Source organism: Vulpes lagopus, chromosome 1, assembly GCF_018345385.1.
Source record: "Vulpes lagopus strain Blue_001 chromosome 1, ASM1834538v1, whole genome shotgun sequence".
NCBI classification, from domain to species: Eukaryota; Metazoa; Chordata; class Mammalia; order Carnivora; family Canidae; genus Vulpes; species Vulpes lagopus.
This window is the reverse complement of record NC_054824.1, coordinates 4,729,202-4,744,611: the sequence shown is the minus strand read 5'-3', so window position 1 is coordinate 4,744,611 and position 15,410 is coordinate 4,729,202. Positions and strand designations below refer to the sequence as shown.

Sequence of the window (15,410 nt, the reverse complement as noted above, 5' to 3'; positions counted from 1 at the left end):
GTTATTAGCAATTAAGTCATTTTATCCTTGAGAATGAAAGCGTCCTGCATTTCTTCCTACAACACCCTCTTCAGTACCCTAGTGTTGCCTAATATGGTATTAGACCCAACTCCCCTGGGGGCGGATGAAGAGAAACACAGACACGCAGGCAGGCTGGGGTCGCTCTCCTCATCTTCCTTACCCCTGGAGTGCTGCAGAGGCAGTGGCCACGTGTGTTTGAAGAAGGGTAAGGACCGTTTCTCTAGAAGGGAGCCTTCAGATACCACTTCCCTGTCTCAGGAGGACATAACCATGGCTAGTAGATCAAGCTAGAAGGCCACTGCTCCTCCTTTCCCTTGGCCCAGCTCCTTTTGTGGGCTCTGATGTGTGGGTGGTTAAATAATGAAAGGCCAGTGGTTGGAGGAAGAGCAGTCCTCAGATTTGAAAAAACAAAAGGAATGCAAAAATAACCTGTACGATTGGTGCCTGAGGAACTACAAGCTGTAGAAATCAGTAACTCTAAAGAACTGCCGTGAATTCTATCATCTTGCATGTCTGCAGGAGTGAAGCTGCCCAGCCCCTGTTTCGGGAGAAAGGGCTTGATTCTGAGCCTCTACAGTCCTTTTGGAGCTGTCTGTGGTTCTAGAGCCTGGGGGTGGGGGGGAAACTGAAAATAGGACTCTGCTCACAAGGCGGGGAGGATATGTGCCATTTAAAAATCCTTGTACATTAGAGAGAAGCCTTTTCATCTGCTCTGACTAATCCACAGATTTGAATGACAACCAAGTTCTTCAACTCTTTATCTTACCTTTGGTGGTTTCACTTTCACGGATAAGAAAGGTACCTCTCGGGTTTCCAAAGGACAAAAGCTGTCGCTCAGCATCTTTTCGGCCAAGTTTTCCAAAGTACCACCTTTAAATGAGATCAAGGGAAGGAAACATTTTGTAAGGGATCATTTACAAAACTGCAGTAGTGATCCTCCTCACCTCCGATCGCATCCCTAGCCTTTCCCCGCCCACGTTTTCCTAGCCTCATCTAGTTCCCTTTCAGTCTGCTCCCAATTCCATCCCTAATCCATCTTTTTCATTCTTTGAAGAAAATAAATCAGATTGGAATCGTGGGCGATTTTCCTTCTCTTCCAGAGGTGACAAGAACTGGCTTGTGTTAACACTGCCACCTGCATTCACAAGAAGAGAAATCTAAGACCTTGTTTTGAAATGGCAAGTGCAGGAGACCCTTTCCGTGCATGTCTATAAGACCCTGGATTTCTGAGCATAATTACAACACCTGGGAAATAACGAAACGCAGCCTTGGTCTAAGTAAAGATCATTAATCAAGCTCAAGATCATTTTTTATTGAAAAAAAAAAGTCAGGATGGATAAAGAACAGAGACGTGATATTTTCAGTAACTTCGTACCTACAGTGATTTTGAAAAAAAAAAAAAAAGCTGTCAAGACTACCCCTAATTTGAGATGACTGCTGCCTTTGGATGCTTGCTTTCATGCTCTTCCTGGCCAGCAGGTGTGAGGACTCATGTAAATGGAAGATCTGCCCAGCAGATGGGTGGGGATCTGCGCATGTGTGCTCTGGCTCAGCTGCAGGGACAGGTCACTAGGCAGTCAACGAGCACGGCCTCACAAACGACTGGCTGTTGCAGCCGTTTCCTATCCTCCCCGTGACAACACCCTGGTGCCGTGTGAGAAGGCGTCGCGTCAAGTCACCTCACAATCTCTGCTGTTTATCTTTTATCTTCCCTTCCGCTCTCTAGCCCTAACCATGGCTTGGCAATCAGCTAACGTTTCCGCAACTAGCTGCTGAGGGAGCAGCAGCAGGTGCCGTGGGAATCCACGACAGAATTCAGGAGAACCCCGTCGGAATCTGTGCATAGACACAATTTTAGAATATTCAACTGTGAGAGGATCCAGTTTCTAAAATGAAATTTTAATTCACTATACTTGAACATAGCTATTATGTGTTCACTGTCAAATTCTTTTGTGAATGAAGGAGCCTCGCTGAAGATAAGAAAAGACACACTCCAAGCGAGCTCCTCGGTGACTTTTAAAGGCACCAGACTGTGCAACAATCCTAACTTAGCGCTAGACGGTATAAAGAGAATCACAACAATTATTTACGAGAAATGACTTTCTGGGTTTGCATCGGTTGCCGGATGAAAACGCAGTATAAATGCAAATGGTGGTGAAAAGAGAACAGTTGGAACAATGGGCTGAACCAAGACAATAGCATTTTAAGATAATGGTAATTAATTGCCTATGTAAAGCCATAGGCGTTATCTTCTTAAGATGCTAATTTATTCTTTAAGAACGACGTATTTTAAAAACTGACCATTACAAATATAGCTTAAATATATAGTCGGTAGGTTCTCAGTTAAATCAAAGTAATGCCACCTTTTAGTGGTACCTTTTATTCTGAAAGAACGCACAGATGTTGGCAAATCTGCCCCCCAAAATAAAAATTCAACACAAATTCCTTTATTCTCTGATGATAAAACACACTCCCTAGGAGAAAAGAAAGAGTGCAGAACCACTGAGTATTTGAGAGTGGGAAACAAAACCGATCTCCTTAGAGCAAATATAAAGGAATTAAAGGCAAGACAGTGATCCCGTTGGGAATTTGGTTGGGGTGCGCCGTCCAATCCTCCCCGTCGTGCTTAAACAAATCCAGGGCAAAATGCCATATTAGAGCCAAAGGATGGCGGGCTTCGTGGCTGACTCTCCTTGCCCCCCTTACTGGTCAGGCAAGGCCACCAGAAGAGGCAGATGCCCAGGGTGTCAGGGAGGAGGACAGGTCCCCGGATCTGGGAGTCATGGGCCAGTTTTCTTTCCCTCAGTTCAGAAATGAGGGTTGCCACACGAGCCACTCTCATTAGTTCTCCCTTTTGGAAGCGACCGTGACTCTGCACAGGCCAGGAGAAGGAACGATGGTGGTCCCGTCTAGAATGCCCTCAGCCTGCCAACCATCTTCCCAAACCGGTACCAGTGAAGTCCTTGGTCTGACAGTTAACTGCGAGTCACGATTTACCATCACAGAAACCAACCAAGATGGCAACTCAAAGGAGAGGAGCATTTGAAATGCATCATCTGGGGATCCCTGGGTGGCTCAGCGGTTTGGCGCCTGCCTTTGGCCCAGGGCGTGATCCTGGAGACCCGGGATTGAGTCCCACGTCAGGCTCCTGGCATGGAGCCTGCTTCTCCCTCCTCCTTTGTCTCTGCCTCTCTCTCTCTCTCTCTCTGTCTATCATAAATAAATAAACAAATCTTTTTTTAAAAAAATAAATGCATGATCAGAGGATTCCCCGAGCTGTGGAACACGCCATAGGTGAGATATTTGTACCTGGGGCATGGAAGGTATGTCTTCAGTACCCCCTTAATATTTCCCATTACTCTAAGAAAGAACTCAATCTGATCTTTGATAATTGTTTGCCTCCTTGATCACCCCCCTCCCTGTCCCCCTTGCCTTTCTCTTTCCCTCCCCACTCCCATTCCTTCTCCCTTCCTCTCTCTCTCTCTCTCTCTTTTTTTTTTTTTCCATTGGACTATATTATAGGCTTAGAGCCTTGGGTTTGCAGTAATAATATATGCTCTGGCCAGAATTGCATCACATTTTCCCGATTACTTTGTATCTGTGGCAAATACTATTGGGTTTTCAATAGACTTGGGAAGTAATGCTCCCTTTCAAAATGAGTATGCTTTCAAGAAGCAGGCACATGTGAAAAATACGTCAATAATAGTACAAGTACCCCACAGACAGGGCACAGGCCGCAGCACAACGCCTGGGAAACCATGGCATCACCATACTCTCTCAACCCTGAAGTCGCTCTAGAGAACTTCTTCTCCCCGCAACCTGCACAAAGTTAATGGCATTTCACTGTGACAGCTAAGTTTTAAAAGCAAATAGTTGAGTGAAAACAACAGAAACAAAACATACTCTTCTGCCTGGATTGAGTCGACTGGAGCCACGTAATTGCTGGGAATGTAACCAGTCTCTCCGGTTGTCAAGGAGCGGGCTTCCCACCAATCTCCTTCCCTGCAGAGAACAAGGAGAAAAGGAAGTGAGTGTGCAGACCATTTTAATGTCAACGCCGTTAGGGTATCCAAGACTATCTCCCAGTCATCTCATTGGCTGATTTCTGCAAAGTCCAACACAGCCCTCTGCGAGGGTCACGCGGCTACCATCAACGTCAGCTGTGACTCGAATCCAGGGCTTGTCTCTCATCTCTTATTTTACTTGCAAATTAGGAATGTAGGACCCTGGCCACAAGGGGGTTCTCCTGGGGGTGGACGGGCATTGTGCTCGGTAAGGGTCCCCAGCTTGGACAGAGGGGAAGGGTACTCGGCCTCAGGCTACGTTAGAAAAACCCTGTAACGAGGAACCAACTGGTAGTTATGGGAGGTGCGGGAAGTGTTATCGTGGTAGACGTCCACGACACGTGCACGGGTCAACCAGCCACACTGTCCACACCGCACAACCCGTCACACCGTACAGGACCCATCGCAAGGTACACAGTGTTGTGTGTCAGTGACATCTCAGCAAAGCTGGAGGAAAGGCAGAGCATGCACGGACTCTGCTAATTTAGCTCACAGTCCCGACGCGGTCTCACATCCTGCGGCAACCGCATCCTCTGGTACTGCTGGGGAGATGCACACCGGTCGCTGGCTCTAGTGCTGTTTTGCTCGCCACGGAACGGACGTATGAGAAAAGAAGAGAACAGGGCAGCTGCAGACGGTCTGAGAGGGGAAGCCGGATGAGAGCTCACCCCGGGCCTGCCGTGCTTGCCGTCCAGACAGTGGGTCGAATCCTTACAAGCACAGTACAGCTGGGCCGTGCTCAGAAGTGTGCAGCCTGCGGTTCGGGCCTCGGCCGCCGACGGCGCTGACCTGAGTCTGCTGGGCCGGAGGGGCGGGGTGGGGAGCTGCGTGCGTGCGGGCGCACGGGGAGAACAGACAGTGGCCAGGCCGGAGGTGGAGTCTCAGCACCGCGGGACACCCGCGTTCCAGGAGGCGGCCCGTCTCAGCCTGCGGGTGGGGGGCAGAGGCCGCGCTGCAGGCCTGTAGCACCCCGTCGGCTCAGGTTGGCGGTGAGAGGTCACGTGTTTAGGCTCAGGGCCACGGATGTGTGACGGAGAGCGCGGACGGGGCGTGTGCCCCGTCCACACAGCGACGCGGGGCTGCGGCCCTGCCAGTGCGACACCCACAGAACCTGCACCCGCCCGGGGAGGCCAGCGCCCTTCAGCACCCCGGGCCTGCCCGACTGCTCTCCAGCAGGGGCCCGGCGCCGTCTCGCCTTCCTTTTTTGGTCCATGGAGGCAGCAAGAGAAATCTTTAGCCTTTTTTTTTTTTTTTAAAATCATTTTGTGGCTGGACTCTGTGTCAAAACCGTCAGCCAGGGAAGAAAGTGTGTCGGCTTCTGGCCCTGGTCAAGATCTCCCTCAGACTGACAGCGTTGGGCAGAGAATGACCAGCCTCTGCAGGATCGGAAGCCTTACTCCAGGGCCCCGTTCTGCAGACTGATTCTGCGTGACGTGACTGATGAGCAGCGACTCTAGATAGAATTTAATAAAGCAACAGACAAATGATGACAAGCCCACACGTATTCTGGGTGTGGTTTTGGGGGGAGTGCTCGGTGGCACCGGTGGCACAGAACAGCTCATGAGAAAATGGGGTGCTGGGAAGGCTTTTAAAGACTCTCATGTCTGGTTGTTTGTTTGTATGTTTTTTAAGATTTTATTTATTTATTCATGACAGACATAGGGAGAGAGAGGCAGAGACACAGGCAGAGGGAGAAGCAGGCTCCATGCTGGGAGCCCGACGCAGGACTCGATCCCGGGACTTCAGGATCGCGCCCTGGGCCAAAGGCAGGCGCCAAACCACTGAGCCACCCAGGGATCCCCTGGTTGTTAGTTTTTTAATTAACTTATTTATTTTAAGAGGGGAGAGGCAGAGGGGGAAGGAGAGAGCAAATCTGAAGCAGGCTCTGAGATACAAGGCTCCGAGGTCACATGACCTGAGCCGAAACCAAGAGTCAGACGCTTAACCTACCTGTGCTACCCAGGTGCCCTAAAAGCTTACGTTTTAATTCACTTTTCGGTCTTTCCCTTTTTGACCCTGTTTAACAAATTTAAACAGATACATCCACCAAAACAGGGAGATAACTTCTCACACCTAGGAAGCCCTTTGTTAATCAATCTTAAATTTAATTTACATCCAGATCTGTCTTATGAAATGACTGGTACGTACCAAAGGATATGTGTGCGTATGAACACCTGTGGACCCACACCCGACCGAAGAGCTGCGTCTTCACTGATCATGTCTGTGAAGTCTACTCCATGCTGTTCCCCTATTGCATTCCTCTGCCTTTTGGGGCTCACATCACGAAATTCAAACTGGTTCATGTTTGAACAGTTTGTATTGGTTTATTTCTGTGTCCTCCAAAAGAAATACGTGCCCTTGTTCAGGACATCACCTAGGAACACATGTGGAAGTTGTTTTTTTTTTTCTTTGGGACACATGCTAAGAAACGGTTTTGGAGGCTTTAAAATGGTGACATGTTTACTGCTCCGAAATTCCACTAGATGGAGACATTTCATCATTAAAAAGAATAACAATACCCACCACCTCTCCACCCTCTCCTTTCTCTCTCCCTTACTCTACCTCCCAAACCCCAAACCCAGGAAATGCTCCAGAATAACAAAAAATCAAGAGCTTTCAGCAGAAGCTTATCTTTTATTGCAACCTTCATCAAGTGAGTTCTAATCGACTTAAATGAAGAGGAAGAAAGTCTAATATCAGGGTTGGGAAACATGGAAATGTCATCTGAGGCAGGAAGCCAATACATTTTTTGGGGCAGGGACAAGCCCAAGTCTGATTCAGATGATCTGGGATTAATCAAGTAAGGTCGACCCTTGGGACGCCTGGGTGGCTCAGCAGTTGGGCGCCTGCCATTGGCTCAGGTCATGATCCCAAGATCCGAGATCGAGGCCCACGTCGGGCTCCCTGCATGGAGCCTGCTTCTCCCTCTGCCTGTGTCTCTGCCTCTCTCTCATGAATAAATAAATAAATCTTAAAAAAAAAAAAAAGTAAGGTCGACCCTTGAACCACATGGGTTTGAACTGCACAGGTCCTCCTGCATGCAGATCTTTTCCAATAAAACCAGTAAACGTGCTCTCTTCTTAGGATTTTCTTAATAACATTTCCTTTACTCTCATTTTATTCTTAAGAACATTGTATATAATACAGATAACATAGAAAATGTATGTTAACGGACTGTCAACAGTCCTTACCTGTTATTAGCAAGGCTTCCAGTCAGTACTAGAAGATTATAAGTTAAGTTTTTGGGGGCGTCAAGGTTAGATGCAGTTTTTTGACAGCATGTGGCGAGTGGCGGGAGCTGGCGTCCCTAGCCCTCCCCCATTGTTCGAGGGTCAACTATAATTTCCCATTTCAAACCCAGCATTCATGTCTCATTTTGGTGTTGGCACCTAGATAGTTTAGCACAGATTAGAATCCAACTATCAGCTCATCCTAAAGTCATGTATCAGGAATTCATGATTTTTCTCTTAAGTGACTCCATTAATCTCACAAGGGTTTTCAGTTACTCATGAGAAAGATAAAATTCTTTTTATTTTTTGAGGCCATCTAGGGTCACTTTTTCCATCAAAGGAGATATAAAGTGACAAGGCAACAATGTATTATATAGTAAGCCTCACAGGTTGTGCCCAGAAAGGCCGGTAGACTCGAAATATTAAAAATAAATAAGTAAATAAGTAAGTAAATAAATAAATAAAAGCAACTCCCCCCCACAAAAAGAAACAAAACCCCAAACCTTTGAGCAAATGAATAAATCCTCTTTTTAATACATTAGAGGCCAACTCACCCATAGATAAATGATACTTTTTATAAATCATTCACCTTGATCCAGGAAAACAGAATCTGGACTATGGTACTTTCTACTTCTTGAATTATTGTAATGAACGTTTTTAAAACTGCACTTAAAAAAAAAAAAAAAAACACCTGTTCTTACAGTTCAGATTATTTCAAGAATTTAGAGTTGGTGAGATTTTTCTTTAACTGTTATCTTGCTTTGATTAAAATATGTGATTTAAGGCTCTGGTTTAGAATGACTTTTAAGTTTTTATAGCAGCTTCCCCTCGTCCTCTGATTTAAAGACTTACTAAGAGAGCCTGTTTTCAGTCCCCCAATTTGCTCATAAAGTTTGTTGGCCCCAGGAGCCTAGGGCCCTGATGCAGCCGGAAGTGGTGTTTGCAAACAGAAGTTGGTCTGATCTGTTGAGCTGTGGAGCATTTTTTATTATAAATGCTATATTATTTTCAAATTTGGTTACTGTCATCTTACTGTCAGAGTATCCGTAACAATTTTATTGCGTGCTTGGAGGGGACTGTAAACCAGGATTTCTCCTTATCAAGATGAAAAGAACTTTGCAAGGAGTCAGTACCCTAGGCACTATTCCACTCTGTGCAACATGTATATTGTATTTTATTTATATTTATTTATTTATTTATTCATTCATTCATTCATTCACTCATTCATTCATGAGAGACATACAGACCCAGAGAGAGAGAGGCAGAGACACAGGCAGAGGGAGAAGCAGGCTCCCTGCAGGGAACCCAATGGGGACTCGATCCCAGAACTCCAGGATCACGCCCTGAGCCGAAGGCTCAACCTCTGACCCAACTAGGCGTCCCTGTATTATATTTTAAAGAGTCACTGGTTTTAGGTGGTAAATCACTAGTCATGAAATGTGAAAATAGGGAATAAAATAAGATGAATTTAAATAGTTTGCTAAATGGGTTCAAATTTAATAATGTCCAAATATATTGCACTGAGCACTTATAATAGGTCGGGGAAGAACCCTTACCCCATGTGGGGCCGTGGTGTCACTGGCTCTGGGCCCATGGCACACACGGGTACCACATGCTTCCTGCTGCCCTTGAGAACACAAAGGCCAGCCCTGCTGCCTCCCATTTCTGCCTCCTGACAGGGTAAGGGGTGGGAGGGTACACTCCCTCGGAGGAGAGAACAGAGCGCCATCCCCCTCCCCGCCAGCGGAGGGGGGGTGCTGGGAGAGGCTGGGGGAGGGGGAAGGAGCCCCGTGCCATCTGGTTCCCAATTACTGCTTGGTTTGTCCTTCACAATTTCCTCTTCCCCATCATTACCCTTTACTTCAAGATACTGTATTTGTTGTAAAAATCTTATTTTTCCCCCCCGACAACCTTGAAAAAGGGCATTTAAATGGCATGTAGGATGAGGAATTCCACTGGCAAGAAGGAAGAACATTAAGGGTGAAAAAAAACAAAACCTTTGCAATATTTTCTTCTAAGAGAAGCGGGCCCGAGGCTGGAAGTCTGTAAACACTAAAGGCCATGCATGCAAATCCTAAAATACAGTCTGAGATAGACTGGATCCTCCTGGACTGTTTCTCCAAAATTTCAATTAAATGCCACTGTATATCCTATCCAGATGAATGAAGGAAGAAGTCACCAGTTTGACCTTGGCGAGGACTGGCTTTCCAAGTGGCCTGTGATCCGATGTGTAGATACCCCGGCAGAGTGGACAAAACCCGCAGAACTACAGCTGTGTGGTACTTCCTACCGCTTCTCAGTTCTTACCTTTCGGAAGTTGGTTAAAAGTTCCAACCAACTTCAGGACTGAGAGAATATTACACAGGATGGGGAGGGGAAGTGGAGGGTATTTTGGAATTTCAAAGTAAGTAGACTCTAAGGAGAAGCATTCATCTGAGAATCAAACTAACAATAAGGAATCACAGATCAGAAGAGATCAAAGCCAAATTCCCCTCTTCCCCGCCAACCTTCCAAACTTTCATGTATCTTGAAAGGTTCAGTCCCTTCTGGGGTGGGGGGTGGTCCTCTGGGCCCTTCTAAGACTAAACCTGACGTGGTCCTCAGGATGCCATCCCCACACCCCACCCTCGGCTCCTCTGTGCACCTGGGAAGCTCCTTAACTTGAGCCTCTGGCCCCTCATATGTCAAACGATGACTCCGAGGCGCATCTCAGACAACTGCCATTGAAGAATAAATGCGAACATTTGCAACTTGTACATGGTCGGTGATAGGAGCCTTCAATCAATGGTAGCTGTTTGCTATTTTTTTGTTTTTGTTTTTTTTTTTTAATCTCTGTGGCTATAAGGGAGCTTGTAGAGGGCAGGTAATGTTCTTCTGGCTCTCAGTGCTGGTTGCACAGGCATGTTCAGTTTGTGCAAATACAGCAAACTACACTTTTAAAACATTGTGGTAAAATATGCACAGCAAAATTTCCCATCTCAACCATTCTTAAGTGTGAAGTTGGATAGCACTAAGCACATTCACATTGTTGCATGACCACCACGCACACTTCTGATATGTCCAGTTTTCTGTATGTATTTAAATAGCAAAAAAAACCCAACCACACCCATTAATGACAACAATAATACCAATTAAAAATAATCCCAACAACCTGGTGGCTCCTATGTAGACACTGCTTTCTGAGGTCCAGTAGAGTCACTAGTCTCTTCTGGGGGGAATCTAGCTCTTGTCCTCGAAAGGCGGTGTATTCTGAGTGTTGGGGGCATCCCAGGGAAGGAAGGATGGGGCTTCCCAAGGAGGCAGTTTTCAGGCTTGATGGAGCTCCCTATGACAAAGGAGCTCCCTATGTCTCTTTCCTAGGACAGGGATGCCCTGGGGTGCCTCTCCCTCCTCTTGCTCCCCTCTCTTCTCCCTGGAGCTCTCAGCAAAGCTGAAGAGCCGGGCTTTGACTGGTCCTTCTGCCATTACAGTTTGCTCAGGGAATGGAGTAGGGAGCAATTGGATCTGGTGGCACAGGAACACTTCCTGGCAGGCCTTCAGCCTTGGTGTGGCATTCCTCCCAGGTCACTGGGAAGTGCTCACAAGGAAAACTTGAGGAATGGGGAGGAGGCCTCAGTTGCTGATGGACATCATCATTTTCCTTTTTTTTTTCTATTGGGGGAGGGCAGAGGGAGAAGTAGAGAGAGACTCTTAAGTGGGCTCCATGTTGGGGCTTGATCTCACAACCATGAGATTGTGACCTGAGCTGAAATCAAGAGTCCAAAGCGTAAATGACTGAACCACCAGGAGCCCTTTGTGTGCGTGTGTGCATGCGTGCATGTTTTAAGTAAACCCTACCCTCAATGTGGGGCTTGGACTCATGACTTCAAGATCAAGAGTTGCATGCTCTACTGACTGAGCCAGCCAGGTGCCCCCACCACCATTTTCTTTGAAGCCTGAAGTTTTCGGGCAGGCACACTGCCTTAACCTAATAGGGGCAATATTTAAAAACTAAGGGAAATCTGTTTCTCTATATGTGATGCCATATATACCTATATTTACTCTTTTTTTTTTTAAAGATTTTATTTATTTTTTCATGAGAGACAGAGAGAGAGAGAGAGAGAGAGAGAGAGAGAGAGGCAGAGACATAGGCAGAGGGAGAAGCAGGCTCCATGCAGGGAGCCCGATGTGGGACTCGATCCTGGGTCTCCAGGATCACGCCGTGGGCTGAAGACAGGCGCTAAACCACTGAGCTACCCAGGGATCCCTATATATACTCATCTTAATGGAGGAATTAAATGTAGTGAGTGAAAACTGAGTGATTCTTACCCTTGAAATTTCCCCAATGCCTGTGTAACTGTTGTTCCTACTGGTCACGTCTAAAATGCACACATTGTAGTCATACACAAGTGGGCGAAGTCACTTCTCCTTCCATCTCACAAAGATTTCAGTCACTCGCAAATTTTCACTATGGGGAAACGCCTCCACAGGCTTCACCAATCGGAATATTTAACAGTTTTGAAAACAGAAGGTACTTGTTACCAGCTCTAAGTGAGGGCTCAGCTAGTGCAACTTGTGAAATGCAAAAAACAAAAACAAAAACAAAAACAAAATCTCTAGGCAGAGAGAGAGAGAGGGTAATGTGGGTAGCCAAGCTTTGTGCCAATTATCTGAAAATGCAGATCTGCAGGGGGCGGTATGGGAATTTTTCCAACCTTTGAATCAAAACTATCAACTCTGCTACTTTATGGTGTCCTCCAAAAAGCTCCTTGGACACCATAATACTGCACTGATTCATCAATTCTTCGTAAGTTCAGTATCTACTCATTAATGAGGTTAGCAGGTGTTCCTTTAGCATTTCAGATACTAAAAAGACACAGACTGGTAACACAAGTATTCTTTCCAATCTGAACATACTTCCCCCCATTTCCCTCTCCGAACTTACGAGCTGTTCAGTATTTGGAATTTCTCTCCTTTGTGAAAACTCAGGTCATCTTCTGTCCGTGCTTCATAATCATAAAGGGCTACAAACAGGGTCACTCCTGAGAAAACGAAATCAAAAGGGGAGAGATTATTACTCAAGGGGAAATTCATTCCAAGAAATTAAATTTTCACTCAAATCTCATTCTCAAAAACTACATCTAATCAGCACTGATAACACGGTGCGGTGATGTGATTAATGTGTGATAGCAGAGTTGCAGGGTGGAATTTCTGCCTGGGTCTTTGTAGAGGAAGCATTATTTGACCCGACTAAAACCTAGAGCTGGAGGTGCACTTCTCTGTGCACCTCTGAATGAGTCCTCGGGAAGAGATGGGCATTAACATCATGTCCACAGCCAAGGGGCAGCAGCAGTGTTACTGCTCAGATCTGCAGAGGTCTGCAGCAATTAAAGACATCTTTTATCTGACACAAATTCTCCTCCTCTCAGGAGCCCACGTTAGTCCAGGGTAAAACAGAGCACTTCTTCCCGTGACCTGACAGTAATGTAGAATGTAACAGGAAACTCCTTCTGCAGCCTGGGACTGAGAAGACCTACTCCATTAAGTTCACCCCAATTAGACGATGTCTTGCTCTTGGCATCTGCAGTTGCTCTGGGGACTCCCTCTCTCCTATCATAAATTTGCCTATCCTTGCATTGATTTGTACTTATTCCTCCTCATACCCACTCTATGTCTTCTTATGTGAGGGGCTCCCCACAGAGGCCCCTCCTGCTTTGCACAAGTCTGCTGTCAACAACGACAAATCTCCAGCATCCCATGCGGCCTAGGACCTCCTTCATACAGTAGGCAGAGTTCTAAGATAGTCCTCAAGGACTCCAACCTCCTGGTATTCATGCTCTTGTGTTATTCCCTTCCCTGGAGTGTGGGCAAACCTAGTGACTTGCTTCTAACCAATAGGACATGGCAAAGGTTATGGGACGTCCCATGAGTGATTAGGCTCCAAAAGATTGTGACTTCTATCTTCCCAGTAGACTCTCTGTATTGCCACTTTTGGCTTAAACACTTTGATGAAGCAAACTGCCATGTTGGAAAGGCACACATGACAAAGAGCTGAGGGTGGCCTCTGGCTGAGAGCCAACGAGGAACTGAGTCCTGCCAGCACCACACGAGCTTGGCAACAGATCTTTCTCAGTTGGACTGTGAAGTGACTATGGCCCAACCAACACACCTTGATTGCAGCCGGTGAGAAGTTCTGAAAAAGGGGATCTAGTTAAGTTATTCCTGGATTTCTGACCCACAGGAACTGTGAGATCATAAATATGTATTGTTTTAAAGTTGCTGAGTTTGCGGTATGTTATGCAGCAATTGTTAATGAGTACATTGCATTTCTCGGCTCTCTGGCTCCTCATTTGGATCTCCACACATTTCACAGTGCCTGATGTGGCCTAAAGAACGCACAACATGGATTCCACTCTTTACCAGGCTGTCATTTTGCCATGTTGGTAGTTCCGAGGGAGCAGATGTGCCTTTGGGACTATTCAAAAACCAGAGAAGGAGCTGGGGCTTGTTTTTCTACCCCATCCCAAATGGGGCTTCCTATAGGAGACCTGGCACCCAGAAGGTCTGACCATGCAAAGCAGCAGGGCTCATTTGGCAACTTTAAATTTCTTTGAAAGCCTGAAAAAGAGACTGGCTTAAAACAAAGAAGTGGGAGCCTATAAGATCATGTCTGTTCTCACTGAACACTCTATTAACAGATTCCTTTTGTTACATAATTTAAAAACAAACCCTAGCTCCACCGTGAGCAAGACAAGGCACATGAGGACGGATACTTCCAATCTCCCACTATCTCTCCTGCATCAGCTGGCAAGTTCTTACTGGGGTTTTTAATCTTCTAAGGATGGAGGGGAGAGTCAAAGGAGGTCACAGGGGCACACAGGCACTGTTCTTGGCCTTAAAGCACTAAAAGCAGTGGCGGAGAGACACACATGCACACACAACAAAGCCAAATAATACAAGGCCGAAGAGTCTGCCAACATTTGGGAGTACTATGTTTTAACTTCCAAATCTTAAAAGGGACCAGGCAGCCTCATACTAAGATTGTCCCTAACTACAGTATAGACTCCCATGTTCAAGGCGAGTAGCCCTTTCTAGTGACTTTATGAATGACACCTGCAGACACAGGGATTCATATCCAGCATTCATGAATGAATGAATGAACAAGGTCGATGTCTGTGTCAGCAGAATTCAGTCTGGTTGGCAAAGAACTCAGCAGGCACAGAAGTGTGTGCTGGTGCATTTTTGGCTCTTTTTTTTATCCCCCTCTTGTATCCTCAGAGACAGACTTCCACAAAATGCCTCCTCCCTTCCTCCCTCCATTCCAGGAAGGTAGGAAGGATGGGTGAGTGTACTAACATCCACTTGCTCATGTGAGGCTGACTTTAAAGAGAAAGTTGGAACCACTACAATATAATGATAAAATGCCCAAAACTCTGGATCAGGCGCCTTGGATATAACTATGCTGCTTTATTGTAGGCAGAGGTGGGGGTAAGGGCAACAATCAACCAAACCTGTTAATGCCTCAGTAGGGCCAACTCCCTAGGTAAAAAGGCACAGTGGGTTCTTATATAAGACATGATGAGCCAAGAGCATAATTGGCTGATGTACATTTCTTTAAACTTTTCTAATAAACAAAACAGTATGGAACAAATAATGTCAAATATCTAGTTACCATGATTCACATGCTGGGAAGAAGATTTGGAAGGCTAAGGATGCATGAGATAACTTACAAATATTTTGCAAAACATATGTCTGAGAATGTATGCCAGATATTTTATGAAGTATTAGCTAAGTCAGCAAATGTACATGGCAGTAAAACAGAGCCTTGTGGTGGGAAAGAGAAGGAAACTTAAAAAGCAAAACAAAACCAAAGCTGAGAAGGATCCCTTAAGGATACATGAGATTTGATTTTAAAATACAAGAGATACATGATATACTTGAGGGTTGATAAACTCAGTCATATGGAAGATGATGGGAAGATCAGAAACAGAATTAATGAAGATGAATGGCCAAAAACTAATGCTACCCAATGTCTGCACTGGCTGGGAGGTGCCAGTGGAAGATGAGGGAGGTGCCAGGTGGAAGATGAGGGAGGAGGTGCTACCCCCTTCCCCCC

The 15,410-nt window shown here is 46.0% G+C and overlaps 1 protein-coding gene across 3 annotated transcripts in view; it reads right to left on the bottom strand.

Moving 5' to 3' along the window:
• Nucleotides 1-15,410, bottom strand: part of FYN (FYN proto-oncogene, Src family tyrosine kinase) — a 209,644-nt gene that overhangs the window by 41,090 nt on the left and 153,144 nt on the right. For all 3 annotated transcript variants that reach the window (XM_041752313.1, XM_041752331.1, XM_041752323.1), the window contains 3 exons: nt 12,240-12,336; nt 3,925-4,023; nt 788-891 (listed from right to left, as the gene is read on the bottom strand). In XM_041752313.1, the coding sequence (XP_041608247.1) occupies nt 788-891; nt 3,925-4,023; nt 12,240-12,336 (300 nt within the window). The remainder of the gene's footprint in view (nt 1-787; nt 892-3,924; nt 4,024-12,239; nt 12,337-15,410) is intronic.